The sequence below is a fragment of the Sciurus vulgaris genome (assembly GCF_902686455.1).
Source record: "Sciurus vulgaris genome assembly, chromosome: 3".
Classification (NCBI taxonomy): domain Eukaryota; kingdom Metazoa; phylum Chordata; class Mammalia; order Rodentia; family Sciuridae; genus Sciurus; species Sciurus vulgaris.
Window position 1 is genome coordinate 95495506 of NC_136463.1, and position 20712 is coordinate 95516217.

At 32.0% G+C, this 20712-nt stretch overlaps 1 protein-coding gene across 5 annotated transcripts in view; it reads right to left on the bottom strand.

The window, feature by feature from the left end:
• Positions 1-20712, bottom strand: part of LRP1B (LDL receptor related protein 1B) — a 1899381-nt gene that overhangs the window by 64077 nt on the left and 1814592 nt on the right. For all 5 annotated transcript variants that reach the window (XM_079135584.1, XM_079135585.1, XM_079135582.1 and 2 more), the window contains 3 exons: positions 19862-20035; positions 18649-18774; positions 11310-11474 (listed from right to left, as the gene is read on the bottom strand). In XM_079135584.1, the coding sequence (XP_078991710.1) occupies positions 11310-11474; positions 18649-18774; positions 19862-20035 (465 nt within the window). The remainder of the gene's footprint in view (positions 1-11309; positions 11475-18648; positions 18775-19861; positions 20036-20712) is intronic.

Below are 20712 nucleotides of genomic sequence, written 5' to 3' on the forward strand. Positions count from 1 at the left end.
CACAAGGGACTGCTACTTAAAGTCTAAGAATAAGGAGATAATTTTGAAGTTTAATGTGAATCACACAAATAAATGTTTGATGAATCATCTTTTAATATTTTTATTTGTTCTGTGAGAACTAACAACAGAGTGAAAGTGAACAATCCTTTAAGGTGTTTGGAACACAAACAGTTAACTGTTGTATTAGGAATCAGTATCTAATCCAGTCTGTTAAAGACAGAGTAGAAAACAGAATGTGGAACTAGCTCTGTAGGAGACAGAAAACATTGTAGGGATAAAGAATGACAATTAAAGTTTACCAAAAAAAAAAAAAAAAAATGTAAAGAAAAATCTGAAATATAATGAAGAAATTCTGGGATCGATTCCATTTAAATAGAACTCAGACAATGCCACTTAGTTAACAAGGTTAGAGATTATCCTACTCATCTCCAATCAGGTCTTTATAGACCTGGAAGCATAATTAGGGTGCTTAGAAAAATTCACAAATGTCAGACTTGCCAAGACCTGAAGTAGTAAAATGTCATAATTTGTCTCTATTGCCTTGGATTCTCTATCTAAGGATAAGCCTACAATTTCGAGAAGTATTCTTAAGTGAATAAAATACTTTCAAATAAAGTTCACTTGCATTTCCTGCAGAATAAACTGAAACTCTACAATTTACCAATTAATTTCACTTTGAAAGGATTCCACATACTCAAAAATGCTAGAAATTATTGCTCTAAATGAACAAAGTAATATGTACTTTATAGTGAGTAGTATTTCTTTAAAATTTATGATTTATAAATGTTAGTTTGGAAGCAGATAAATACCTATTTATAGCTTGGGAAAGAAGGCAAAGTTTATGTATGTTAAAAACTGAGTAACTTCATTATTTCTGTTTTCCAAAAAAACTTGCTTAATTTTGGCTACACATTTTCTCATTGCAATGGTACACGTTTTTCTAGTTTTTGTTGACATAGAAACAAAATATCCTCTCCAGCACATAAGTGAGTGAAAAATAGACACAAACTAGAGAACATAGGCGACATTGGGTGAAGAGGTGGTTATTTTTGGAATATGGTTACCCAAGAAAACAAGATGCAGAACAAAAGAATTAATTCCTCTTTTTCCATAAGAGCTCATGAATGACCTGCAGAGAAATAGAACATGTAAACAGTAATACAAAATTAACCTGAGCTAAATGTGAAATGCAGTTTACAAAATATAGAAGAAATCCTAGTGCATTAGAATGATCATGAAAAGTTAGTGTTACAGGGAGGTAGGATGTAAATACTGTAAATTTATGGTTTTCTATATTGATTTCTAGGTTTTGTTTTTAATCAGGAGTGAAAAAAAGTAATACAACAAACGTTTTAAAAAAAGCAAACAATCCACTGAACTATTGAAAATTCTTTCACCCCAGTCACTCAGAGAAATGACACTGTAGGTTTATACTTTTGTCTAAGCTGTTTTGAAACTGGAATAGTCTGACCAGGTTGTCCCTAGCTAGCATATGCCTCATGTCATCCAGGTTTTAGCCAAATTATTTTCAAAACTCTTCTTGTCTTTCTTTGAAGAAAAAATTTCCTTTGGACTAGTAGAAATCTTTATATTATGGTAATATTATCTAACTGAAACTATTGATACAGGAGATCTTTTGTTTGCTGATGGGAAATGAACCATCTGTTGGAGAATTGTATAATGGACCCCTTCTAATATTTTCAAGAATCTCTCTGGGTTCACCCTAACAAGTTGCACTGAAATCGTTTCCAAAGACTATTATTATTCATTCATTCATTTATTTATTTTAGGTAGCAGAACTTGACATTGATATTCATAAAGAAAATAGCAATGGTAGGATGATTAAGTCACAGATTTATAGCAGTAATGTATCCAGCAATTTTGGGGAGTTAGCACTCTATAAGAAGAGCCTAATCAGAAAGTGTCAGTTGACCTAAGGAAGGAGTAGGAGGAACTTATTTCCTGCCTCTAAATCAGTCTTGTTTCCTGTCTCTAAATCTGTCTTGTTGGTATAGCATTCTAAGCACACACAGAGAGGGTAGCTTCTCAGACTGCCTAGATCCATGGTCAACTGTGGAACAATAGGCAATATCACCTCTCTGTTTTTCTCTTTGTATATAAAATGGAGATAATACTAGTACCTACTGCATGGATTTGTTGTGTAGAATCACAAAGAATAAATAATATAATTAATGCAGAGCATTTCTAACTGTATTATGCACCTAAAAAGCACTCAGTTACATTTTAACTCAGATTATTATTTTTTCCTACTGAATGACATTCATCATTTTATCTGTGACTTATACTGTTATTCAATCATATTTACAAAGGCACTGTAATATTTTATGTAAATCATTCTGAAATTTATATTAAATTACACATTTTATCTCCATTATTTACTCAGAATAAAATGAAACTGGAATTTATTTTATGCTGGCATTAGAGTCACTATTCTCCATCAACTTTACTTTGCCTCCAACACTTAACTTTGAAGGATGAGTCCTTTTCCTTTTTTTAGTTTCTAAATAGGTTCAATTCCACGTTTAAAAGAAAGAACACACAAACAGTAAACAAACAAAAATGAAGGTAAACATAATATTTGTTAAATACATCTATTTTGTCAAAATGCAAGGTTTGGTACATCTCTAATCTTCAAAAGATAACTACGCACCCTGCTTCCAATTCTAACAATACATGACAAAGTAAAATACTCAATCCCAAATGGGAATTCCAGTTCCTCACTGGGGTTACAGTTTTTATTTTTTAATTTACATAGCAATGTGTCTTGACATATGACTTCTCCTTGTGCTCTCAGAAGAGAGGTCAGATCTCTTAGTATGGATAGATGATTATTGAAACTGATTCTGATTCTTCCCTGTTAAGAAAGGTTTAAGAAATAGGACATTGGTTGGGCACAATGACACATGCCTGCAATCCCAGTGGCTCAGGAGGCTGAGGCAGGAGGATCATGAATTCAAAACCAAACTTAGCAATTTAGAGAGAACTTAGTCAACTTAGAGAGGCCCTATCTCAAAAATAAAATATAAAAAAAAGGGCTAGGGGTGTGGTTCAGTTGTTAAGTGACCCTGAGTTTGATCCCTGGTACCAAAAAAATAAAAAAATAAAATAAAATAAAAAAGAGAAATACACCGTTGCATTTACTGAATATTTATCTTCTATTTCAAAGTTTACATCTCTTCTCTCCATTGTTAAATCACCTGATTTTTTTACAATCACTGTCCTCTTCAACTTCCTCCCTCATTTTATAATGCTTGGTAACTGGAATATCTCTACCTATTTGGCTTCCAGGACACTAACATTGATATCTATCTCTATCTTTTCTATGACACATTTTTATGATTGTTTTAATGTTTTCTGTTTTAATCTCTCAAAAACATTCTTCCAAACTTCTTTCTAGTGATATTAACCAATTATATGACTCCAGTGATTATCTATCTGAATACCTTTGTCCCAATTCTGACTCTGGGCTCATTCTCCTTCCAAAACTTTAGACTTCACTTTAATTCCTGTTTGTATCATTCAATGTGAATGTCTTTGATAGCTCTGCAGGTTCATTACTTCTCCATGCTCCCAAAGAGAAAATTCTTCTCATTACTCTCATTCTCAGTGACATACATTTTTCCCCTAGGACTATATCTATTCCACATTCAAGAGTCACACTGGATGCTAGTTAGCAAAATATCTTGCTAAGATTTATACTTCCAAGATTAATTTCATGTGTTAACTTGACTGGACTGAGGGATTCCCACAAAGCTGGTAAACATATTTCTGGGTATGCTTATGGGGGGTGTTTCAGAAGAGATTAGCATTGGAGTCAGTAGCCTGAGTAATGATGATCCACATTCACCAAGGTTGGTGGACATCACTGAATCTATTGAGGGCCTAAATAGAAAAAGAACTATTTTTCTTAAGCTGTGCCACCTATCTTTTCCTTCTCTTGGACTTTGGAGCTCCTGGTTCTCGGGCTCTAAGACTTTTAACAGATTATATTCCTATCCTCACTCCTTGTATAAGCCATCAATATTGAACCAGAAGTACAGCATTGGCTTATCTAGTTCTCCGACCATTCGACTGTTACTGAATTAGACCATGACTTTTCTGATTCTTCAGCTTTCAGAGGCTCATGGGATTTATCAGGCTCCATAAACACATATGGCAATTACCATAATAAATCTCCTCTTTATCTATCTGTCTATCTATCTATCTATCTATCTATCTATCTATTGATTGATCTATCTATAGACTACTGGTGCTTTCTCTCTGGATGATCCTAATACATATGCATATCATATGTGGAGTTTAATTTCATTTATTTATACTTATTTTGTTCATAGATAAATAGAAATTAGATGAACATATGGTCTAAAGTGTTCCAGTAAACATAATACCAAAAATTGAATTGGTATTATACTGTTACAATATAACTAAACAACTAAATAGCTAACTTAAATAGCTATAACTAAATAGCTAATCTTAAATAAAATGTAACTAAAATCTCTAATCCCCTATAGTTAAAATAAATATTGTTGAGGAATATATATCGACGAAATTAAATGTTGTATTGTTTATTTAAAAAGAGAAAAAGTCCCAAGAGTTTCATAGGGTTCTTTAAATCTCACCTATAATTTATGTCCTTTCATAGCAAAAATTATAGTTTCAATAAAAATGGCTGATTCAAAAATATTCCATTGAGAATATTAAATGGAAACAAATAATTTGGTTTTTATATCATATAAGATCAGAAATGAAATATTGTTTGATATTTAAATTGTGTGGTTTTAGATAATTTATATTTCCTCTCTGCATGTTATTATATAAGAGATAACCAGCAGGCAAAACATGTGGCACAATGCCTGCCACATAGCAAGAACCAATAATAATTAGCAGCCTCCTCATCAGTAATACTGTTGATATTATTATACAAATTACCAGTGTTTAAGTTATTTAGCCTTAACTGAATGTATGTCTTTACTAGGAAGCTTCATATGGAATCTCATTGCTTATTTTCTCCCTTTTGTACATAACATGCCTAAAAGAATAAGGAGCCAATCCACGTATATCATCTTAAAGTAATACCCTTTTAAATACATAAAAACAATAGAATCTTTTCTATTATTTGAACAAGTAACTACATGAATATCATAATGGCTATAACTTATCTCTGTCAAATAAGTATTAAGTTTTTATGCTTTAGTTATAGTGTGTCTTTAGATAAATGGCCTTTTAACTATATGTCACTTTTAGTTTGATAGTCCTAGTCAGCTAATTCTCTGATGTGGGCAGACAATGTGATGCTGCCAATTTTCAGCAATAATAGGCAATGTCTTAGAGCACTGACTTTGGAATAACCTACATTATGTTTCTAGTCCTCTTACCCACTCTAGCTTACATCTGAAAGATACCACAGTATAAACGTCTACAGTAATAAAAAATAAGTCATTTTTCTAAGGAATAAATCTTAGTATTTACTAAGTGCTCAGAATACAGTAATCACAATAAACATAACAGCATTTAGATTTATAAAATTTCCAAAATATTATGCTATTTTGAATACAGTGATAATTATCAATCTGCTAATAAAATGTTGGGGTGGCTCCTACTTAAGCAATGTATAAATCAATTTTGGTACTCATTTTTTCAAAAACAATGTTTTCATTTGAATATTATAAAAGTGTATTATGCTGATACATTTCAATAACTTTCTGTAATATTAGTGAATACTTGCTTTTAAAAGCTAGAATTATTTGATAAACTATAGGCTGATTATAAAATGCTTCACACTGGTATGATTTAATCAATATTGAATGGCTTAAAAGTAGGCAGAATGACATTTCTGCTCAATTTTGACTTTTTTTCAATATGTACTCAGTTCTTAAAAATATGTGGTTGACTGCTGTTGGAAACAATTCCATTTGAAGTTCCTGCAAGGTAATGACCACTTATTATTAATATGAAGTAGATATACGCTACTGCTCATTATTAGTCTGCTCTTATTTTAAGCAAGGTTTCATGTTCGGTCACTTACCCGTGCTGTTTACCTTGGTATTTGTTGAGTCAGTCTGGTACTCTAAGGTTTTGTCCCTAGTTATTATGTTTGACAATGAACTGTTTCATGTATGTAGAATCACTGTTTGGTTCCATTAGTCTGATAAACACACTGAATATATGCAATGGCAGTATATAAATAACATTTAAACTTCAGAACATGCTTACAAATGTTTACATTTAACATCTTTCTGAAACTACTATCTAAATGTGACATACTTTTTATAACATCTTTAACTGTCTGAACGACAGCCACATTCTCCCATATTGTTCCTTTATACAGACAAGAAATAATAAACAGAGACAAATCACCAGTCACTTAGTTACAAAATTGCAATCCGAAAGCCTGTCTCCTGTCCTCTTGTCCCTAAGACTACACTCCTTGTAAGATCTGACTGGACTTCAGACTTAGATTTCAGTGATAAAAGTTCTGAATGTTTTTAAAAATTGCTAGTCTTTTTGATAAGGATATTTGACATTCTACTTTTCCACTTAATCTAGTGTTTCTCTGTACTAAAACTGAGTGCCCATTTATAAATAATTTCGGTAAGTTGTCTATAGCTGTCGAGTTGTCTTAAGTATCACAAAGATAACAGAAAACTATTCAACAAAGCCTGACAAAGAAAAGGAAGAATTGTGGACTTTTTCTGTTTCCCTCCCAGGCACTCCTTAATATATTCTGACATGTCTCAAATTATAGGTCACAATCTATTTGTACTTCTGGAAAGTTCATTTTCAGCCAGCATTGTGGAAACAACACTGAAGCATTTTTGTCTTTTCTGTGAATATAAGTAAGCTAACTGGAACCTTCTGACATTAGCTCAGAGAGTCATGAGATTGAATAATTTAGTATTGTTCTCACCATATGGTCCAAAGGAACCAGTAACTGTGAATCATAAAGCCAGCAGCAGAATTAGAGAGACATTGCATTTTTTCATAGTTTTGTTGTGAGGATTCAAGGACAGAGAATAGAGATTATAACCTAGTAAGCAGACAACACATACTTTCATGATCCTGACAGTAAAAATTATGTTATTTTAACTTCTAATATTCTTATTTTGATTTTATTTTTAATAATAACAATAATAAATGTTAATTGAATATTTAGAAAACAGTAATAAAGAGAAGGACCTATTCTTTATGTAGACATTTTATATATGGATTATTCCCAATTGGGCTCACACTAGTTAGCAGTTTTATATATGGTTCTTTTTGTCTTAAATGTGAATTTTTTTTCTATATTGTGAAATACGTTATAATCGTGAATGTTTATTATTTGTTATATAATCATCATCTTTCAGACATGCCATATTTTATATATTTTTAAAGAATTTGAGCATTTATTCCCAATTTTATAATATCGCAAATCACACTATTGAACATGCTTACTTCTACATTCTGTGCTTTTTTATTGTTATTACACGATCCTTAGATACTTCTAAAAGTGACATTATTTATACAAATAATTTTTAAACTTTATAAAACTCTTTTGAACTTTATAAAACTCATAAAACTCTTTGAAATTTTCAAAATTGCTTGCTGCAGGTTAGTATTGTTAACATTTTCCTCTGGTACTAATTTAATAATGTTGACTTCTTTTGTGGCTTGTGAATTTTCCCTCTAGTTCCTTCTTCTCAAATTCCTCTTATTACGCTTTTATTTTTTACTCGACGTGTAAGGGTTACATATTACAATGTCCTTCACTTGTTAATTTATATGTTATTATTTTCTTTTTTATTTTAACATTGCTGGTTATTCTCTTGAATTTTAAAGAAATGAGTAGAGCAAAATATTGAGCTTTTAATACTTCCTAAATATAATTAATATTTATGTTAAGGAAGCAAGAACACAAAGTTTAATTTAAATGAAAAAAATTGCTCTCATTTAAATAAAATGTGAAAGAGAATATAGTTTAAACATGTTTACTGTGTACCAAGATACAATTAGGTGATTGTGACTTTACATCCTAAGTGCGTAGGGACTTGAGAGCCTTTACTTCATATGTTTAATCATCAGTTCCGTGATGTTATTGGGTGTCCAAGAGTAGCTACCATAACTAGTCTTTGAGTAAATCTACCATCTGATTTGGGGCAGTTGCATGGACAGAAAAATCTTAATGACTGAGAAGGAAAGTTCTCTCCATATACCTACTTCCTATTATTAAGGCTCTTTCCATCATTGACACCAGATTTTATTCCCACAACAGGGGCTATTTTCATCCTCCTGTTTCATTTCTAAGAATAAACCTTCACTGACAAAGCCCACAGATGTAGAGACAGAGAGCTACAAGGCAGGAATCTGCATTCTTCCTGTTAGATTCATCACTTAAACTATTGCCTACTATACACAATTGTACTGTCACCTTTTAACATAGTCAGTCCTACTTTTGTGTTAGACTTCCCAAAGTAAGATCTGCCATTCTCCTCTACAAAATTCCAAACTTTGGGGATTGGAGGTGTTTGGGTTTGTTGTCCCAATTTACAAACACTCTTGTTCCATTTGCCTAAATTAACCCTAATTCATCTTATTAAAACCAATAAAAGTCTAAATAACAGGCCTGTAAGAGTAAATAACAGAGTAAATAACAGGTCGAACATATCTTAGAGGATAAATATTTCATGAAAGTAAAATTAATTGCAAATATAGATGTTAATTGCATAAAAGTGTTAATATCTGTGATACATAAAACATTCATAAATTATTCAATATCTTCAATAATAGAATGATTAAATAATACTATGGTTTACTCTGACTTCCATTGTTTTTCTCATGGCAAGTTTTATTTTAAATATATCCTCCTATTAACGGGTTATAAAAGTGAACAACATGGACCCTTATGGATATAATCAATGTCAAAATATTTCATTTTTAGTTCTGTTCTACATGAATATAACTCATGTATTCTATTTTTACTGTTCACCCTCATTCCTACATGCAAAATTTTAATTATGCCTCTCAGATGTGTGCTTTTAATTAACTGATGACATATTCTTTGTTCAATTATTATTGTTCTATACAACTGTCACAAACTTATAAATTTTAATTAATGCTGCCCAAACCCTACTTATATAGTGTCCACACAGGAATTTGCCAAAAGGCTTAACTGTAAGTAAACCAACAATGAATAAATCCATGAATTGCCCGTTGGGATTTTTTAACAAATTAACATTTGTGTAGTGATAATGAGATTCTTTGGTCTGTAATACCAAACAGTGTTTTTATAAAACCACATTTTTTAAAAGTGAAAAGTGCTTTGTAAATGACTTAATTGGATATCACATTATTATTAATTATTGAATTTTATAAGGCAATATAATACATGACCATGTCTCACATTTAATTCTTATGAGAACTCACACTGGTCATCTGCAATGCAATTTTCTGAACATATCATCTATGGAAATCAAAATCTAAATATTTTGATATATAGTTAAAGTTGGTATGTTACAGATTTTAAGAATACAGCAAGGTCTGGACAAATGATTTGAGCATAACATTAAACTTGTGCTGTGCCTAAATATAATTCAGGATCCATTAATAAGTGAGCAAATCCAAAATGCTTTCTGGAGATTTGCTCTGTGAATTCTTCACATATTGAATGGTTGGCCATAGTATGGAATGTCAAATGGTTCAGTTGGACTAAATATCATCTTGCTAGCATCCAATGATTTTCATTATCTTAATGAGAAAATTTTGTTAACAATTAAATAATTAAATATCCTAAACAACTTATTTGGCAAGAACTGTTTCTTCTCTAAAGGGAGTGATTTCCATATTACTGAAATACAAACTCATACACATTTGTCGAACTGGTCTTCTCATTTGCATATTTGATAAAAGAATCAGTACTATAATTTCTTCTACAGCAATAGAATGTATTCTATGTATGAAAAAGCTTCCCTTAAGCAGAATAAAGATACGAGCTAAAATTCCTAGTGCATTTTATATTTCAATCTATGAATATATTTTCAGAATGCTATTAAGTATTTAGAATACCTTACTTATCAATTAATCATAAATCAAGAATATTTATAGATATAACTACCAAACTTCTACTATTAGAATGAAAATCAAAAACAGCTTGGTTTCTCTGAACTCCATTGGAAATTCTTTATGTGACTCTTTTAGATGGTATCATGTTAAATACTTCAAAGAATATCATAAGCGATACAGATAGTGAGAACTCTCAGTAAGATATAAATTAACCATGTAGGGGATGTGAAGATCATCTAGATTGATTTTCCATTTGACTAACTAAATTTGCATTTATGGGAGTAAAATTAAATGTGCATAGATTGCACTTTTATAGTTGCATAATGTTGCTTGCATTGAATATTGGAATTTACAAATTAGATTTTTATGATGTATTGGGGTTATTTTTTCTCATAGGAACATATTTTGAATTTAATACAGGTCAGTAGGTAAACATTCAATGTTCAGTTATGTGCCATAGAGAATAATTTTGCCAATGTGGTTATTTATGAATTAACATATATATCAAGTAATTAACAAATATTAATTCACCAACATGTAGTAACCTGATATTTTAAAAGTACATTATATATTATGCTTTGCAATACCAGAATAGTTACAAATTAAGATGGGAATAAAGATGATCTTAGATGTTTTAGTACAGTTTATTTTCATTTAAATGAACCTCATTTTCAATAACAATTGAATTTTATGTTTAGGGAAACTGCAAAAAAAAATATGGACTTTGAGGTTAAACATGTAAGCCTTGGAAAACCGACACTTTTAATCATTCTGAATCATTGTCAAACTATTTATAATTACTGACTGTCATGCAATACACACTCAACATAGTAATTTTAATTATCATTAAATTTTGTGACCTGAACTTAGACATATTGAAATTAGAAAAAATGCCACTGTTGAATTATAAATTTTAATTTTTGTTAATGTATTCTTTTTTAATTATCTTTATTTTTACAGACTGCATTTTGATTCATTGCACTCAAATGGGGTACATCTTTTCATTTCTGTGGTTGTGCATGATGTAGATTCATACCATTCATGTAATCATACATGTACATAGGGTAATGATGTCTGTCTCATTCCACCATTTTTCATACCCCCCTCCCTCTCATTTTCCTCTACATGTTCTAAAGTGAGAGAAGAAAAGACTGTATTCTTCATCAAGACATTGGGAATTATATTTTCGGTATTCAGTAAGAAGGAAAAATGTGAATGATTTGAATATACAATGGCACTCAAATACTTACCTAGAACTGATGGTGTGCAAGTTCCCCCATTTTGACAGTAGTTGCTACAGTGGTTGACTTCACACCTTTCACCTGAATAACTAGGCCAACAATGACACCGCAAATCACCCTTTTCATTTAAAATACATTTCCCTCCATTTTCACAGGTCAATTTGCAGGAATCATCTAGTTGGAAGAAATGTGTAGATTAGTGTGTATTTCAGGTCTTGATCTAATAAAGACAGCTCAAATAAACTTATTTAAATCCTAGATTCTTATTTTTTCACAAAATAACAAATGTAAGTATAAATGTTGGGGAAAATTAAATATTGGCTAAAAACAGAGAAATAGATTCTAGTTGTTGGATGATGAATAAAAACATTAAATTAAGTTGTTTTTTGTTGTAAGCTTCAAATATTATTAACCAGTTCTTAAATGTTGTCTTACATTAAATAATCTAACTAAATCTAAACTAATAATGAATCTAACTAATCTAAACATTCTAAAAGTAACATATTTTACAACCAAGAAGTTTTCTTTTTGATATAAGCAAATATTATCTAGTTTATAGTAGTAATTGATAATAAATCAAACTGAAATATCTAAGACATATTTTAGCATCTCTATCCACATACATACATGCACACTTTTACATTCTATGGTATATATGTTGGTGTGTCTATATGAATTTTATATTATAGATAAAGGCTTAAATGAAAAGATACTCCCTGATGTCAGTACTCATTAACCATACAAAATATGCCCAACTAGAAGTCCATTCAGATTTGGTGCAAGATAATGATAGAGCAAACTCAAAAACAATATTTAGAAAATATCTAACATTTTTTCTAAATCTTTGGCACAAACTATTTACTTAATGACATTTTGCCTGAAAATAAGAAATGGCCATTCTGGGATGTACAAAAGCATCTTTAACAATACGTTAGGATAATTTATGATAAAGATTTGTTTACAATCATTTTCTAAGTGACTTTGCTACGTATGTTGACCTGGCCTTGCTTCATTAGAAATTCTGTATTACTTTGAACAGGATACAATATTTAATGGAAAAACACTGAAAATCTGTTAACAAGCATTCTATTTTAGAATATGCCCTCTGCTAAAGCTGTGTCTTTCACAAGTTGTAATTACATGAAATCAATAAAGTCTTTATTTATCATTCAAGATATATTGGCCCTTGCATGGCGAGGTTTGACTATACCACTGTAGTGATCACAAGAACATCTGGATCAACTTCGATGACTTCTTTGTCATTTGTGTAACCTTCAGATTGAATTTCCCAAAGTTTGCATTCATAAGAAGGACTTACTCATGAAGCAATGTATATAATATAAAGAAAATGAGAAGAGTGTAATAAAACCTATCTTTATGTCCTCATTCTGCACCTTTATTAGGCATACAAGTTAACCAACCTGAGTCTCATTTACACACTGTACAAGGACCTTCATGACAAAAATACAACTTAACTCAGATTTGCTGTGAATATTAAAGTTGGAAAAATATTAAAATTCTAAAAGTTTGCAAATACCAAGTGCCTAAGTATATACCACATACATAAAAACAGAAAAGACAATTGGACTTCCAGCTCACATCTAGTAGAAAGATGAAGAGTTTAAAGTTGAGTCCACAAGGTGTATTGCTTAACTTCAACAGGCAGTTAAGGCACTTATGTGGCAAAATAAGCATGTGACATTGGTCGGCATTGTTTCATGAATGCTCACAAGGAATGCTGAGTACAGTGCTCAAGTGAAGTAACACCTATGCATGTCAGGATGTGAGCACCAGAGCGACTGAATGAAAGTTGCTGTGCCTGGACCTGGATTGAAGAATGTGAGGAAAGAAATTACAAGAGGGAAAGAGAGACTTTGAAGAGATAATCAGGGGTAAGAGAAGGTTATTGGATGTTTTATTTTTTTCACGTAAATGTAGAACATTTGAAGAATCTGAGAAGGCTGAGAGTGCATGTAGTGGCAGGTGATAAACTGAAAGCAGGGAGATGATGGGGACTTCATTTAAGTCATCTGGTTAGGTCACATGATGCCCCAAAAACAGAATAAATGAGGTGAGTACATGTGGAAATAGTCTAACATTAATCGTGAAGTGAAAATCACACCCGTGATTTCTGAAGAAAATAAGGGAAAATAAGGATGATTCTTCATTTTCTGATCAGAAAAACAAAGTGGAAATACAAGGAAAATAGAAAATGGACAGGTGAGTTAGTTTTGAACATAAAAAACATCATAGATGCCTATGCAAATGCATGCAGAAATCTCCAGAAAATAATTGAATATAGGATAAGATTATTTTAAAATATCTAAAGTGGGAATATGTTTGCTTAACTGAAAATTTAGTAAAAATCATTTCTAACCCACTCAACAAGCTATGTTCTAATGGGGGCTCTGAATGTGAATGGTGAAGATAAATATTTAAGGCATTATTATCATATTTAGGATTATCATGGGGAGACTCATCTTTACCTATAGATACTATATATATATACCATGTAGATATTAAAACTAAGGAAGATCTTAGAAGATGGAAAGATCTCCCATGTTCTTGGATAGGCAGAATTAATATTGTTAAAATGGCCATACTACCAAAAGTGCTATACAGATTCAATGCAATTCCAATAAAATCCTAATGAATTACCTTACAGAAATAGAGCAAGCAATCATGAAATTCATCAGGAAGAATAAAAAACCCAGAATAGCTAAAGCAATCCTTAGCAGGAAGAATGAAACAGGGAGTATCGCAATACCAGAACTTCAACTACACTACAAAGCAATAGTAACAAAAACAGCATGGTATTGGCACCAAAATAGACAGGTAGATCAATGGTACAGAATAGAGAACACAAACCCAAATAAATACAATTTTCTAATACTAGACAAAGGTGCCAAAAATATGCAATGGAGAAAAGATAGCCTCTGCAACAAATGGTGCTGGGAAAACTGGAAATCCATATGCAATAGAATGAAACTAAACCCCTATCTCTCACCCTGCACAAAACTCAACTCACAATGGATCAAGGAACTTGAAATCAGACCAGAGACCCTGCATCTTATAGAAGAAAAAGTAGGTCCAAATCTTCAACTTGTTGGCTTAGGATCAGACTTCCTTAACAGGACTCCCATAGCACAAGAAATAAATTCAAGAATCAATAACTGGGATAGATTCAAACTAAATAGATTTCTCTCAGCAAAGGAAACTATCAGCAATGCAAAGAGAGAGCCTACAGAGTAGGAGAAGATCTTTGCCACTCATACTTCAGATAGAGCACTAATTTCCAGAATCTATAAAGAACTCAAAAAACTCTACACCAAGAATACAAATAATCCAATCAACAAATGGGCTAAGGATATGAACAGACATTTCACAGAAGAAGATCTATAAGCAATCAACAAACATATGAAAAAATGTTCACCATCTTTAGTAATAAGAGAAATGCTAATCAAAACTACACTAAGATTCCATCTCACCCCAATTAAAATGGCGATTATCAAGAATACAAGCAACAATAGGTGTTGGAGAGGATGTGGGGAAAAAGGTACACTCATACATTGCTGGTGGGACTGCAAATTAGTGCAGCCACTCTGGAAAGCAGTGTGGAGATTCCTTAGAAAACTTGAAATGGACCCACCATTTGACCCAGCTATCCCACTCCTCGGCCTATACCCAAAGGACTTAAAATCAGCATACTACAGAGATATAGCCACATCAATGTTCATAGCTGCTCAATTCACCATAGCCAGACTATGGAACCAAACTAGATGCCCTTCAATTGATGAATGGAAAAGGAAATTGTGGTATATATATACAATGGAATATTACTCAGCTATAAAGAATAATAAAATTATAGCATTTGCAGGCAAATGGATGAAATTGGAGAATATCATGTTAAGTGAGATAAGCCAATCTCAAAAATCCAAAAGACGAATGATCTCACTGATAAGCGGATGATGACACGTAATGGGGGGTGGGAGGGAGGCAAGAATGGAGGAAGGAGGGACTGTATAGAGTGAAAAGAAATGTGGGAGGGGTGGGGGGGAAGGAAAAAAATAATGGAATGTATCAAACATCATTACTCTATGTAAATGTATGAATATGCAAATGATATGCCGTTACTCCATGTACAAACAGAAACAACATGTATCCCATTTGTTTACAATAAAAATAAATTAAAAATAAATAAATAACTTTAAAAAAAATCCCTATATATTCAGGCATGTGTATTGTTATACCATGCTTCATTAGGAAACAGAAATTTAAAAATATAATACTGCCCAATAAAATGGAAGTTAGATTATACTCTTTCAAAATTATAGTAATAATTCTTTAATGAAAAAGAAGGCTCTTTTTTTCAATAACTAAATCACCCCCAGAAGCCAAGCTCCAGCAATTATAATCCCCTATAGGAAAGGGCAGGTGAACACTTCCCCACAAATAAGTAATATTTGAATTTCAAATTTCTTACGTGAAGATTAAAAATATTCAGTGCACTTACCATTTAACAATAGCAACTATATAAATATTTGTAATGAGCTGTAAAAGTTGGCTATATAAAATAATGTTGTCAGGAAAACTGGAATTTATCTATATTAATCAATAATTCTAAAATCCATCTGGTGTGGTGACATGCAAATAGAGGCCAAGTATTCCTACCACTCAGAGGCTGAGGTGGGCAGATAAATTGAGACCAAGATTTCTAGACCTGCCTAAACAACATGGTGAGACAACTCCTTCAACTTGCAAAATTAAAAATATAATAACTTCTGAAATCCACATATTTATGTTCCTGATTAAAGTACTTCAAATCCTTTTGAAGGCAAAAATGCATGGGGACCAATTTCAATATTGCTTAACATTCATTAAATTTAAGATTTTCTTTTTTAAGATTTTTAAAATTTTCTTTTCAATCATAAGAATGAGTTTTGAAGAAGTTTCTAGATTTAGACCTTTCAAGTAGAGGTAAAGGAGAAATTTGCAAAAATGTTTTAGATCTTGCATAAGTGTGCATTTAAACATACAAACTTCCTTCTTTCAAGTGTAAAATAATACAATTTGGTGATTTAGTGCAACAAAAATCCTTGCTTCATTTTCCTACCCACTTTATGGTGAGAGTGTAAATGGTGTACATTTTGGAAGACATTGTGGTACTTTATGTATGTTATATGTAGTAATTCCAATAATTCTGGAAGTGGGAACTGTGTATGCTATGGAGGCACTGGACTATATTGTTTGATGGTTAAGATAGTGTATCACCCAGGCTCACCTGGGAGCACCATCATTTATTATGTAATCTTCAACAATGAAAATAGTTTTATTCTTATGGTTTTGATTCAGAATGTCCAAAGACTAATGTTGAAAGCATGGTCCCCAATGTAGGAAGGCTTAGAGGTGGGGCTTTTGGGAAATGATTGGATCATGAGAGCTCAGACCTTGTGTGTGGATACTTGATACTTGAATGAACAACAGGGATGTAGGACCTAGACGGAGGATATAGGTCACTGGAATAGGTCCAGGAATGTTTATCTTCTCCTCAGCCCCTTTCTGTCTCTCTACTTTGTGACTTCTATGAACTGAACAGATCTCCTCTGCCACACTCTTCTGCCATGGTGTTCTGTCATACATCAAGACCAAAGTAATGGAGCCAGTCAACCTTGAACTGAATCTCCAGAAGCCAGAAACTAAAATAGTTTTTTTTTTTTTTTTTTTTTTTTTTTTCCTCTAAGTTATCCATGGCAGGTGTTTTGGTCACAGTGACAAAAAGCTGATTCACAAATCTCTCAATGCTTAATTTTCTTATGTGGTAAAATAGGGGAAATCATAGAAAGTATCACTGGGGTTTTGTGAAGGCAAAGGGAAATTTTATATATACATTGTGTGTGTAGAAATATATATGTAAATATATATATATGTGTGTGTTTTGTGATAAAATTTAGTAAGTATGGATTTTATTTTCTCTTAAAAACATTTTTCCCATTAGTACTACTGTCTTCAGTATGAGACAGCTTATTATCAGTCTACCTGGATATTTAAGAAACAATGTTTCCTTTTCTTTTACCTCACACAATTTTGTTTGTTACTTTAATAGTTGAGACTGAGCACAAGGGAACTCTACCAATGAGCTATAGCTCTGGCTCTTCTTATTTTGAGACAAAGGTCTTGCTAAGTTGCTGAGGTTGGCCTCAAACTTGGGATTCTCCTGCCTCAGACTCCCAGTTGCTGGAATTAGAGTTTATACCACCATGCCCTGCCTATTTTGTTCTTTCTTTTATTTTTCCCATTTAACACTTTGTTTTTCCAAGAATGTTTCGAATTTTTCTTGTTTTTTTTTTTTAAACTAACCAGAAGAAAGAGGGAAAAACTCAAATTATTAAAATCCAAGATGAAAAAGAAAATATTACCACAAGCACTACTGAAATCCAGAGGATCATCAGAAATTATATTGAAAATTTATATTCCAATAAGCTAGAAAATCTTCTCAATATGAACAAATTCCAAGAGACATCTGACCTACCCAAATTGAGCCAGGAGGATGTAGAAAACTTAAACAAATCAATTTCAAGTAATGAAATTGAAGCAGTCATCAAAAGCCTTGCAGCAAAGAAAAGCCCAGGTCAGGCTGGATTCACAGTCAAGTTCTACCAAGACTTTAAAAGAAGAACTAATACCAATACCATCAAATTATTCCATGAAATAGAAAAGAGGGAACTCTGTCAAACTCAATTTTTTATTGTTCATTCCAAACTTTGGCTTCTAAAATACAAATTGCATGAAGGAATAATCTCAGTTTCATTTCAAAATTGGTCCTTAATCTCTAAATCAATGTTGTACCTCATAAACCCTCCAAACATTTATGAATCATACAAGTAGTAGTGTTTGTTGTGAATCTGATTTTATACACGAGAAACTGAGGCTATTTCTAACCTAATCCCTGGTTTCAAAATTACTGTTTGCCCACAGGAAGAGTTTAAAATAAATTTACTGAACAAATAATCAGATTTGGGGTTTGGGTTTAAACCACAACAGAAGGGCATCTTCAAAAAATTATCTCCTATAATATAAGAGCTATATAAAAATGTCTTTTGATTCTGTAACTCTAGTTCCTGATCTAGTCAGTGCATGTCAAGTCTTCAATGTTTCTATGTGAGCAAATGCAGAATGAATTGATAGGAAATCTTCAGCAGAAAGAACAGTTTAGACAGGGTTTCAAGAATCATTGATATCCTGGCAGCTAAATTGATAAAAGAGCAGGTAATTCTGCTCAGTAAAAATTGTTGTGAAAATTCACCACAAGGATTAATTCATTATTTCCTGAATAATGGAGAATACCTACCCAACAGACTGTCATCATTGCAGGTTCCATTAATCAAATATTTTCCTTCTGGGCAAACACAGGTGGCCCCAGAAGGATTCAGCAAACATAGGAATTCACATCCTAAATCCAAGCAAGGATTAGGTACTGATGAAAACAAAACAAAACAAAAGCAAAGAATTACATAAGTATAGTCACAATAGGTTTCAAATGCATAAAATTCAATAAGCTGAAATGATGAATTTACAATGGTAAGAAGAAATTACATCAGTTTTTACTGCAAGTATTTCATTTCAGTGTTACCTTTTTTTTCCATAGGTGAAGAGAAATTACTACCCAACACCCATCATTAACAGTATAGTTGCCCCAATTATTCTTTCCAAAAGGAAGAAGAATATACTCAAATCTCTACTTTGTTACTCTTCCTTGTGCCTAATCATTTTTTGGCATTAGAGTTCATCTTATAACATGAAGTGTGGTCTAGGCTGTGTTAGTGCCACCTGAAGTCTAAAATGTATTTGAAACATATTTTTAAGATAATTGCCTCAATGATTTATTTACCTACTCCCTTCCAGAAGGGAAAGCAATAATAATAATAAATCATAAACAATAAATCAAATAAAATTACAACTCTTGGAAAAAGTTCTTGGCTATTTTTAAGGTTGGAATGTTAATGCTACAGTAATTATTTAGTTATCAGTAACAGGGTCAAAGTGGGTAATGAATGATGAATTTCCTTATATCTCATGGTTCATCTAGTGAAGCATAAGATTTTCTTCAGAATTTTAGAAATACAGAATAATAGATAACTTATATAGCAAAGTTAATTTTAATTCCAAAAAACACAGCCAAATTTAAACATTTTCATACCTATTATACCAGAAGTGGAAACTTAGGCATTATTTGTATATTGACTTTTCTAATTTAAAGTCTGGTGGTACTATATTATACTATATATAGTACTATATTTACATATGTATCTCTATCTATCTATCTAGCTATCTATCTATCTATCTATCTATGGTTGAGGGATTGAATTCAAGGGTCCTCTATCACTGATCTACCTCCCCAGACCTTTTTTATTTTGAGATAGTTGCTAAGGCTGGCCCCAAACTTGTGATCCTCCTGTCTCAGCCTCCTAAGTCTCTGGGATTACAGGCATGAGCCGACATGCCTGGCAAAAGTGTATTAACATTCACAAGTGTAAGCAACTTTTTAAAAATGTTGTACTTACAGTCTAGTTGTTTATAGCGATGAGATATCAAAACACCTTTTGTTTTATCAACATCTAAAGCTAGGTACTCTACTGAACCATGTCCAAATTTTTGTACTCGAAATACACCATTTTTCGGTCCTGCTCCATATATATAATCCTCAAAGATATCAATCCTATGTGGATGTAACAATCCTGAAATTTTAAAAAGGTAGGATTATAAAAGCTTTAATGCATATACTCAAATTATAAAAATAGTTTATCCATGATCACATAGAAAATCTTATTGTCTCAAGAACAATTTTCAGAAAGAATTAGTATATTTTAGTATTAGCTCAGAAGTTGATGGAAGTAAATTATTGGCAGTGGGAATATAAGAGATACTACACACGTCACTCAGAGTTTAGAAAAACATTTCAATCATTAATTTCAACACATTCAACATCACCAACCATTTGCTGGAGGTCATTGTATGTGGAGAAATTGTTTTCTGCTATACAGTTAACAAATGAAAAACCTAGGTATAGGCTAACCTCATCTGTAGCATAAAAACAGGCAGTTCATTAAACTCTAAATTAGTATTCTGGATCCAATTAGTAATTAAATAGATTGGTGGAATCACTGGTTTATCAAGTAACCATGAATTAAAAATCATTAACACTTATTGTGTGTTTTAGAGACAGGATAAAGAAAACAAACTAGCATCACATGACATAGTTGTCTAAAAATAAGTGTGACCACCAGTTTTCACATTTGGCGGCTATTATTTTAATACATTTTGTCAAAAGAACTATCAATCTAACTTTCGGTACTGAAATTTGTAACAAGAAAAATGGAAACATTTATATGTTATGATCTAGAGGTTATAAAAC